The sequence below is a fragment of the Crocodylus porosus genome, unplaced genomic scaffold, assembly GCF_001723895.1.
Source record: "Crocodylus porosus isolate Cpor-Errol unplaced genomic scaffold, CroPor_comp1, whole genome shotgun sequence".
Classification (NCBI taxonomy): Eukaryota; Metazoa; Chordata; order Crocodylia; family Crocodylidae; genus Crocodylus; species Crocodylus porosus.
The window spans coordinates 5,490,561-5,501,971 of NW_017728913.1; the positions used below are offsets into that span (position 1 = coordinate 5,490,561).

Below are 11,411 nucleotides of genomic sequence, written 5' to 3' on the forward strand. Positions count from 1 at the left end.
AATTAGTGCTTTTGAAATGTTTCTCTGTGAACTATACAATTTTCCTTATGATCCTGGGATCTAGCTGTGTAGTGGTAAATGGGGCTGTGTGCTAATGTTCCTACTCTCTATCCCAGGATGCAGGTAGATAAGGAATGGGGAGAAGGGAGTGGGAAGGGGCTGGAGACTTCACTATGCCATGTAGCACACATGCGCAAGTGTGGGTGGGAGTCACCCAGCAGCAAACAGCTACCTCTTCTTCAGAGTGATCAGGAAGCCTGGAGTGAGCCGTGACTCAAAAGGCTTTTCTGAAGGCTTCCTAGGCCTCATCTTGTGGTGGTGTAACTTTCTAATCTCCCTTCACTCAGGGCTGTGCAAAAGCCACAACCTAGGCCTTGAAGGAAACCTGCTGAAACTAACTTGTTACAGTACCAGCTGTTCTTCAGAAGTCTCCTAGTTGTGTGTGACAACCTAGCCTAAGCTTGCTGGGTTCATGATTTGGTTATAGGAGAAAGCGTTGAAAATGTAAGGCTAAATCCCACTTCATCTTTGTGTGCCTAAGCAATTGCATAGCTCTGTAATTGCCATTTTGACATTTACCTGTATTTTAGATTCCACATAGCTATGCTCACCCTGCTGAACATGCCCACTAGACTACACTCTGCAGAACAGGATACAGGCACACATATAGCACCAGGTAAGTCCCAAAACGGTGACTGCAGAAAAGCCATATCTAGCTGGTGCTTGATGGGAGTAGTGGAGGAAGTGCTCTCCCACCTTTTCACCCACTAAACTCAGGGCTATGGCATTTGCCCACAGCGCCAGAGACCTGGATCCTAGGATCCCCCTCATCCAGATACAATTTGAGCCTGCATCTCTTGCTTTCTTGTACAATGCTCTAACAATGAGACCAAACACTCTCCAGCCTTTCTCTTGAAACTGACCCCTGGGCAGCCTGAAAGGTAGAATAGGAGAAAGGAAGCAGAGGAGAATGAGGGTAGCTCAGTGAGAAGGATGATGTTCTAGAAGGGTTGGGGTCCTGGCCCATGCCATAGTGGGGCAGAAACTATTCCTCTGGTATTTATCCAGTGAATACTGGTGCACTGAAACTTTGGGCTACCTGCCTTGCAAGGTGAGCACCCATTTCACTGAGCCACCCTCCCTTAAACTGATTAAATATCTCCTGGCCCCATATATTTTTCCTCCTGACTGCCAATGGGCCAGCATCAAGACAGGAGGGCTAGAACAATTCTGAGCCCTGCTTTGAATAGTTTCCTAGGAAGGAAAAATTCACATTTAAAGCCCCATTAAGTTAAGAGGGGCCTAAAATCCAGTTCTCATGCTCCCCAGGCAAGTGCCCTAGCCACAAGGGTAGAAGGGCCAAGAGCAACCTGCTGCTGCATTATTTCCATTCAGTATGCCTGAAAGGGGATCTTGTTTTGCCACAGGTGAAAATAGAATACAGACTGTGCATAAGTGTTCCAGATCACAGCTACAAAGTGATGTAAATGCCACTCAGGCATGTCAAGGTGCAAGAAGATTTGGGCCTTAGCCTGCCCACTCTGTTGCAGTGAAGGGCTCAATTCTCACCTGAGACATAGCATCATTACTACAGTCAGAAAAAATGAACTTCTCCTGACTTCTATAAGATCATGGCTAAATACATATTTAGGAAGTCATTTCAACCCAAGGAGCTCTTTCTTCCTAGAATGGTTCATCTCACCTAGGACTGAGAATTTACACACACACACACACACACACACACACACACACACACACAGGAAAAGAAAAAGACATGCTGTGATGTCGTAAGTTGTCTTTTATATAGTTGTACCACTCATGTTGGAGGGGAGAGGTTAAAGCAAGCTTCAGGTTATTGATATTTTCCATGACTGTATCATAGTGGGGAATCTCTGAATGACCAAGCAATCAATGATTAGAATATGAAGGTTAGGGAAGGGGGTGGAAAAAGGAAGGGGCCCTGCTGAGAGAGGCAAGGTGGGTGGGAAAGAGAAAAACAAATCAGTTAACCTATTGAGGGACACAGGTGTTATAAAAGCTAATCCAGATAGACTATACATAACACAATGTTTTTCCTTTCTTCTGCCCCCTTACTTCCCTCAGCACTGCCCCCTTCTTTTCCTCCCCTTTGTATTCTAATCACTGCTTTCTGTTAGCTCTGCTTCCTGCAGTCCCTTCATTGCATCTGATGAAGCAAGCAGCTGATTACAAATATTTATACATCTCTGATTTTAGTTAGTCTATATAAGGAGCACATCTACCCTGCCTTCTGCCTGACTTCATGCTAACAAAGCTAACTACCTCTCTCCAAACAATCAGTGCCATTATTAAACACCTCCTTATGACAGCCACAGGGAAAGCACTATAATATACATAATGCGAATGCATTAGCACCATCAGGAATGCTTTGTGAACTTTTGGGTAGCATTTTCACTGCTGACTTCACAGAATCTAATGTTTTCCAGTATTTGAGCACAATCCTCTTTCAGATGTGCATGGGGTATCTAGACTCCAGTTTTCTGCTTTTACATTTTTATGGACCTGAGTTCTGTGAATGTGGGCAAAGCATATTTCCATAACTGATGCAATATTTTGGGAATCCATAAGAGGATATGCTTTAGATATGTGTCCTCCTTAAGACACAGCAAGCTAAATCTTATTTCACTTTCATGTGCATAAGTGGCAATTACCTCGCTACCAGTTAAAAACTGTCATTTTTAACACTTACCCATACTTTGGATTCCGTGTTGCTATGTTTACCCTCTGCTTTTCTATCGAGTGAGATGAAAAAGAACTTCTAGTCATGTCTATGTAAGATGTATAATGATTTAGAATGTATAATATTTACTCCCAGAAGATTTGTTAATAAAACAATGGTGAGAATAAAGCTATTTAAAATTATTATTCAAAACATATAATTTGATAGAGGAACAGGGTACAATTTTAAAACCACATGAAATATAAATAAAAATACAATATTCCCAATACCTTTACTCACTAATACTCTTAAAGCTTACTGATTTATTTGTTTTACCTGATAAATACATTGTTTCACCATATAAATCCCATTCAGTCTTTGACAAGAATTTTTTTGGCCAAAGGCATTTTTTAGGCTGCTACTTTGGACTATACTTATATAGATTATTAGCAAAACACAGCAATGGCTATCAGTTGTCCTCCAGAGTTTATTAATGCAAAGTGGAATTGTGATTCTCACAGAATAAATGACAATTGAAGCGCACACTGTGTAACCCCTGACTCTGACGAGGTAATGAAAACTGTCCTTATGGTAGCTAGAAAGTTCTCTCATCTTCTCACTTCTGTCTGAAACCAGGATGGGAATGAGTTTCACATCTACCATTTAATCACCTCTGGGGCATGAATGTTAATTGTGGTCTCTCTTAAAAATACTTAATTTAAGGTAAGTTGACAGATATTTTAAGGGCAAAAACAATGAAGACAAGTCATTGTGAGGGCTAGTTAGTTAAAATGGGAGAAAATATTTCCGGCATTTTTTGAATTATATATTGCAAAACAATTGACCTTTTAGTTTTGAGTCACAAATCATTCCTAAACAGATCTAGTTTTCTACTACACAAACATTTGTAAAAAGTGCCAGTCACACAAATATTTGCAAAGATCAAACAAATAGGATTTAAACACGGATGACCTGAACTGCTGGCTGAGAATGAACAAATATTTGTGAAGGCCATTTCTACAGCGTTCAGCTAGCACCATTTGTTACCCTGTATAGCACTAATCTAGTAAAGACACTTAAACACATGCTTAATGTTCAATTAATCCAACTTGACAATGATATTTATTTAACCAAAGTAAAATCTGCAGAATATTTCTACCATATATCAAACCAAACCAGGTGATGGATGATTCTTCAAAAGTTTAGATTTTATTATTCTTCTGAGGAAAGATAGGTATAACTGCAATTCTTAGTAAAACATAATGTAATTGTGTAATTGTTGTAATGATCTTATCCATAACTTAGAATATGTACAAATAAGAAAAAACATATCAGCCATTTATTAAGCACCTGGAAGAAAGTGGGGAACATTTCCAATCAGCCTTCTCCAAGGGTGGATCCACATGGGGCATTGTGGCACAGTCACATCCCTTCTGTTTGGCTGTGCTACATGCGATCTCTCAGCATGGGGTTTGGCCAGAGCCCATTGGGTAAATGTTGCTGTTACCATTTGTCTTTTCCCCAGCTGCTGAATTCAGCAGGGAGGGGAAGAAAGGTAAGCACTAGTGGCATTCAGTCCCAGGATTTCAGAACCACATGAAAGCAGGACTCTGGCCAGACTTCACCCTAAGGACCTGGTGAGGTCAGAGCTCACCGCTTATGCAGGAGCCGGCAGTAGCCAGACAGCTCAGAGCTCAGTGCACATGCATTGCACAGACAAAGTTGCAGGGTGGGGACAGGAAGGGAGGCAGGACTTGTGCCACTTACCCAGTGCCTGGACCTGCTATTTTCTGTCTGTGTTCTAAGTGGGAGTTTGTTCCTGTGTTGTCAACAGCAAGTACCCCTTTCACTTCAGTAGTACAATTCTGGGCCTTTTTCTCCCTTCCCTTGATGTAAGAAAGTGAAATGATTTTATTTTTTCATCGCTGTAGAATGCTGAGTATTAATTACAATCTGATATCACTCAAATTCATAATATATAGTAGGAAGATACACTGGCACATTCTGAAACAGTACAAAATTGGTCAGTTGTCAGTCTTATTTAAAATTTTGCTTCTTTGTGATTTGCCTCTTCTGGGCACTTCAGTGGCTGCCATTACTCAAACATCTGAGTGCCACATCACATAACACCTCTGTGTGGTAAGGAAACGCTATTATTTCTGTTTTAGAGATGGGGAGCTGAGGTTCAGGGAAACCAGAAGCAGTGTAATATTTATGTATAAAAATATCTTATTCAGAACTTCCCTTTTCTTTAGTTCACTGAGTAGAAGACAAGCTATATACAAAAAAATTGGGATTAACGTGTTCCAGGCTTTTGTTCAGGTACATTGATGGGAGCAAGGTGCACATAAAGTTATACTTGCACCTCTTTTGGACTTCACTGAGGGTACAAACAAATATTCAAGGAGGTTAGATCAAGTCAAAAATGGTCTCCTGATCTAAGGTAAGTTGAGATGCGGGGGCTAGTGGATAGGCTTGAGGAATCAGGGGATCAGAAGTGTTCGGTGTGGGGCTAGCAGGGTCTATGGGAGGATCTGGGAGACTTGGAGGGGCAAATGGGGTCTCTGGAGGGCCAGGGGGCTAACATAGTTCACCATGGGGATCTGAACATCTGGGGGGGCAAAATAGGACCATAGGGGGGCGAGGTAGACTCGGGGAGGGTTTTGGTGGGATCAGAGGGACCAGTAGGGTCTGGGGAGGGGGTGGGGCTTGAGGAGATGGGGAGTTCTTTCCCTCCTGGGACAAGAGGCTATTTTTCATCCCCAGATGAACCCCCCAGCATTGCACTCTCCACTTCTCCCATCCCAACATAATTTCTTGGCTCCCCACACCAGCTGATGCCAGTAAAACCAGCACTGGGAGCATCTTGCAGGATGAGGAATTTGGCAGGCTCAGTGGGGCTGGTTGGTCCATGGTGAGGGCTATTCATCTAGGGTGGGGCCCAAAAAATAGGCCAGTGCCAGGGGGGCAGGTAGGCAAAGTGAAGCCTCCAGACTGGGGCTAGTGGCTGGGCTTTCCCAGTCCTGGCACTGCTGTGAGAAATGTATAGAAATTCAGTTAAATTGGTTTCGCTGGACCCAGTCTAAGTTGGACTACCTCCAGGTTACAGTTGATTTAGATTGGGTGGGCTATTTTTAAACTAATCTAAACTTTCTGAATTGTGTACAGTTTTCACTTAGATCAGCTTAACTAGAGCTCTAGGTCTAAGGTCCATGCCTGGGCAAACTAAGTTAGATGAGGGAGCCATTTTTAACATGATCTAACCTCCCCCCTATCCTTCCCGAATGTCTGTGGGTGCATCTACACATGACCCTACATCACCATAGCAATGTGTTACAGCAACCTAGTATTAGCAGGCTCAAACTGTTACACTGAAGCTCTGTCACTGTAGCAATGCACTCCCGCACTATAATGCATCGCTACAGTGACGTCGTCGTGGCTAAAAATAACTGTGAGCCACCAGCACGGTGCAGTACAGGCTGTTACTGCACTACCATTTAGTATTTCCAGAAGGAAGTACTAAATAATGGCGCAGCAACAATGGCACCATAGGGGGCCTCTCTAGATGTGCCCTGTAGAAGCGGGAATATCCTAGTCTCTACACTCAGGATAGCACAAGTGCTGCATCATCTATAACACCTTCCTTCTGGTTATGTTCAGGGCTGCAAGCCACCTCAAAGAAAGGGGAGAGGGACAAAGAAAAGGAAGAGACATAATAGCCTTGCATGCTGGGGACCTGGGAGAGACACTGTGCCTCCAGCATTCCTGTGGACAATAATACAAGTCCATATTGATTCCAGCCTCTGCTTCAGTGTTGTGGTTCAGCTGTTGGAAAACAGTAGATGTGCCTACACATGGATGTTATTAGGGTACCTTTACATTGTGGACTGCAGTGTAGGACAGATGTACAAACTAGAGCTTTTAGAGATAACTCAGGTCCCAGATGCATCTAGTTGTGATAACATGAAGTGCCGCAGAAACTAAATTACACTGCTTCTTGGCACAGTAAGCTAGGGTATGAATTTACAATGTACTACCGATTCTGCTTTATCGCTTCATGTGAACCTTCTGTGGTTTATGTGCAAGGTAGCTTCCTGCATTGCGAAGATGTATGGTGTCTATACGGTGATTTTGTACAGAGTAACTAGTGGGCTGTAAATTCTCAGCCAAGCTACAACACAGTAATTTCCTTTTGAAGACATCCCTGTATTAGGGGACTTGGCTTTTTAACAAGGTCACAGTGGAATAGGAACAGAAGGAAATGGATAAGGGAAGATTAGTAGTAGCCAGCAACAATTAACCTCTGTTAATTATTGCGTCTAGCTTTACTGATTCACAAAATGTCCTGTTAAAGGAGTTTACACAACTGATTATGCCATTTTCTCTAATTAAGCAGATTTCCTGGAAGATTCAGTCATATTCATTCTTTTTGTAGGAGGTGTTAAATTGCTGTGAACTGAGAGGAATTTCATTTCATTTCTCCATCTAAAAATGACACAAAGGAAAAAGAGAAACATGAAAAATGTACATGAATTAAGAGTAAGATGGTAAATGCAGCTATTGTACTGTATAATATTGTTACATAAATAGCAGGGACCATTAAACATGGTTTGTAAGTGAACCTGGTTTCCAGAATAAATAGTGTTTCATGGTTTAATGCTATACCAATAGGCATGGACTGAGTTTTATTTGAAGATTTTCTCAGTCCAGAACTCAAAATGATATTTTTGGGGCAGGAGACTAGTTTGGAGGAAACTGAAGGAGTGCTGGTTTAGACCCTGTGAAGCACAGTATCAGAGACTAAAGCATAACAGCTATTATCACATACCCCTTTCACACACAGTCTTTCAGAATCAAGGATACCAAGAATACACTACCTGATTTTGAGGCTGGCATTTCAATAGTTTTTAACGGAATGCTTGAATCGTCTCTGCTTGTATCTCCTCTTTTGAGGTTAAATTGATCTTTCTGTGCAGGAAATACAATGATGTTAACACAGGTATTGTATATACCTAAGAACAATGGTAATGATGCTGTTAGCATTAGCAGCAGATAACATCTTGTTCTTATTTTTCAATCTATATAATGTGTTTCATATAGCCATCTGCTTCTGTTGCACCCTGATATTTTAAGTGCTTAATGCCTGAACATACTAGTAAGCCTTAGTTCTTTTTAAGCAATATGATTGCAGGGAAAGGCCTGAACTTTTTCTGTGTCAACAATATTAATATACAATAAATTGCAGTGTATTATCCTCAAAGTATTATAGCACTCAGGCTAAACTGAGTGTGCTGGATTCATTTAGAATATATCTCTACCCCACTTCTCCAGTGCTTATGGGGTGTGCCACACTCAAGTATACCATGATCATCTGCTCCCATTCCATGTATACCTAATCTGGAAATGAGGCAGTGAATCTTCCCCAACCCCCACCCTCTCCTCTACCCCACAAGACTCTCTCTAACATGCTGGTGACAGAGATCTTGTTGGCAACAGAAGAGCTGTGGGTTCTCCCTAGATCAGATTAAGCATTTAATTTCCGAGTGCGGTACATGCAGAGGGGGAGTGGATAGATGAAGAATGTTAATGCGTGACAACCCAAGAATCAGCAGGGGAGTAGTGCAGACATCCCCACAGGGTCTGTGATGTTTTCACAGACAGTTTTCTGCCAGTGCATGGTTGCTGGTGACAGAATAGAGAAGGAGACAGATCAGGTGATCAAGGTAGTTGGGGATAATATGCTGATTAAGAGTAATAAAATTAAAAGTGCTGTTCGATGACAGAAATCCCCAAAGGAGAGCAAATAGTAAGTAAAACCTTTTTCAAATGAAAAGGAACATTGAAAACTTGAGAGAGTATTGAAGGAACTGATAAGCTACTGAGAATAACAAATATTGTGACCATTAGTTTAGACTTACCTTTAGCTTCATCCAGATGTAACAAAGACAGAACGTGAGAGCAAGAAGAAGGATTACAAAGACAATGATGAGTATCGTCACTAAAAGAGCAAAGCAAACAAACAGTAGCAGTTATCTGCGTGGTATGGTATTGTAAGTTATCAGGAAAAAGACAGAGAATACATACCTTTGGTGGTGAGATGATAGTACAACAGGGAAACGTTATTATATAGTACACTAAAAACTTTTTCTTGTGCTTTGAAATAAAAATGCACTACATCAAAATCTGATGAGTGTAAAAAATGAGTCACGTATATGGTATTTCATTTCTGTAACTGACTTTGTTGACAATGCAATGTAATTTTCTTACAGCTTAAACTTTTAGTGAATCAACCTAGAATCACCAAAGTTTCACACCCTCTAAGTATCTGTTGAACATCATGGTAGTTAGCCTAAACCAGGGCTGTTCAACTTCTGAGTAGCTGGGGGCCACATCCCCGCTCCCCTCCCCCCCTTGGCCACATGCTGTGTGTGCCACAGGCCATGCCATGTGGCCATTCCTGCCATGGGTATCCCCACGTTGCATTGTGAGGAGGGCCAGTAGGGGATGCTCTGGTGCTAAGCTGCCCACCTCACTGCATCTGACCAAAACCAAGCTTCAGATGCCTCCCAAAGGGTGCCAGCTTCTGGCCAACCCCTTTCCTGGAGCACACCCACAAGCCTGGGGTAATTGCTGCCACCACCCAAGCTCTGGCCTCCATTAGGGCTCTGTGCCACTCAGGGTACACAAGCCCTGTAGACCTAGGGGTTGCTTAACCCTAGGAGGATATAGCTGGATGCTTCTTATGGCCTGAAGCATAGAAAGTAGCCTCCCTTAGCTGAGCAAAGGGAACAAAAAGGCTTGCTTGATCTCTTTCAGACATTTACTGCCAGGCTTCCTATGATACATAGCTTTATTGCTTGGAGAGGGAAGGCATAGGGAAGGAATACAGACCAAAAAAGAATTCTGAAAGAAAGCCCTGAGCAAAACAGTATAAGGGGCTTGTTGGCTCTTTTAATACCCATCTAGAACACCCAGATTTAAGTTACTGGCTACAATTCAGATATGTTACTCACAACAATGTCCAGAGAATTCTGGAGGTACCCAGCTTGATTCTGTGTTCAGAAGGATGTCTACCTCCACCAACATAGTAGCCCTACCGACCTTATCACCTGGACCCAGTCAGGGATGGGTGTTATGTGATGCCAACCAATCAATTTGAAAAAACATCAGCGTTACCTACTGGAGTGACATTGGCTTAAGCCTAGCCCCCATGTCATGTGGTCAGAACTCAGAACAATGGAAAGGCTAGATGCACCCCCTTTTACCTGAGCCAGGTCATGTATGCAGCAACCTGGTCACCAAGGCAACCAGGTTGACAGACATGTGAAAAGACAAAGAAAGAGAAAGAAGAAAAGAAACATAAGTGAGGGAGCAGAGCCACAAGCTCTAGAAGTTTTTTGTCACACACTGCACAAGTACCCCTGTGCCATGTGGGCATCCCCCACTGCACAGCCAAATCCTACCCCACCACACCAGAGTCCTGGTCATGGGCTCCTTTAACCCTACAGACATACCATGCCAACCTGCCCCCAGGGGCAGGGACAGGTAACAAAGCTGGAGGACGGAGTCAGAGCCTGGAGACTCTGGTAGTACCATCAGGAGAGCAATGTGGGGAGCAATGCCTAAAATGGGAGCCCGAGTACTGCCTGTGGACTTCCGGCTGTCAGACAGTCCTGCTCTAAAGAATACATCGCTGCTTTATATGAGAGTACTTCCACTTTTTTGCCCTGTCACCAGAAATTTTGCAGAACATGATGACTTGCGCAGTTTTGTCAAGAGCTTGTGAGCTCCATCTTGGATGTGTGTGGACTGCTTCAAAGCCAAGGTAGACTCAACGTTATAGGCCTTTTGAAGCAATACTGCTTGTATTCAACAATAGCTTGATAGAGTTTTTGTTTAGTTTTTTCTTTTATTTCCTTTCAGTCAGGAGACTGATAGATCAGATATAATAATGTGAGTAGAAGTATTTTGTAACATCTAAAGAAACAAACAGCTTGCCATTAAATATAGGTGAACAGTTTAAAAATAATATAAACCCAGCACTTCTTTTTCTGTTTCTACAATTGAAGTCAAATCTTTGGATGGAATTTCTCCCTTTCCCCATTTTATTTCCAGCTGGTACGGAATAAAGATATTGAAATACTAGAAATAAAAATACTTATTAGACTTAAAACCCTAAAATATCAGGTAATCATAGGGCTAATGCCTGATCTACCTGTGCTTATCTGAACCAAATTCAAATACACATTGTCCATGCTTCCCTTATCATGATTTGTGATACTTTACCATTCAAGAGATAAACTTATGAAGTGTTGGGTGTTTTGGATGATCAGCACAGCCTACTGAGATCTGAACACCCAAAACACATTGCAGCAAACATTTCTTTAAAAAAACAAAAAAAGGAAAGAAATCATGTCATGTAATGAAATCATGTAACATCAACTGAACCAGAGCGCCCCATGGGATGGCGAGGTCGAATGGTCACAAACTCCTGCAAGACCGTTTTGGGCTGGACATCGGGAAGAATTTCTTTACTGTCCGGGCCCCCAGGGTCTGGAATGGTCTGCCATCGGAGGTGGTTCAAGCACCTACATTGAACATCTTCAAGATTAAATTGGAGCTTATCTTGCTGGGATCCTATGACCCCAGCTGACTTCCTGCCCTTTGGGCAGGGGGCTGGACTCGATGATCTCCCGAGGTCCCTTCCAGCCCT

At 42.5% G+C, this 11,411-nt stretch overlaps 1 protein-coding gene across 1 annotated transcript in view; it reads right to left on the reverse strand.

Moving 5' to 3' along the window:
* Window positions 1-3,006: 3,006 nt before the first annotated feature.
* The window catches only part of LOC109309638, a 27,358-nt gene continuing 18,953 nt past the window's right edge, over window positions 3,007-11,411 (reverse strand). Inside the window, exons 5-7 of the mRNA XM_019534417.1 lie at window positions 8,617-8,696; window positions 7,576-7,666; window positions 3,007-7,183 (exon numbers count right to left, since the gene is read on the reverse strand). Of these exons, the coding sequence (XP_019389962.1) occupies window positions 7,167-7,183; window positions 7,576-7,666; window positions 8,617-8,696 (188 nt within the window). The 3' untranslated portion in view covers window positions 3,007-7,166. The remainder of the gene's footprint in view (window positions 7,184-7,575; window positions 7,667-8,616; window positions 8,697-11,411) is intronic.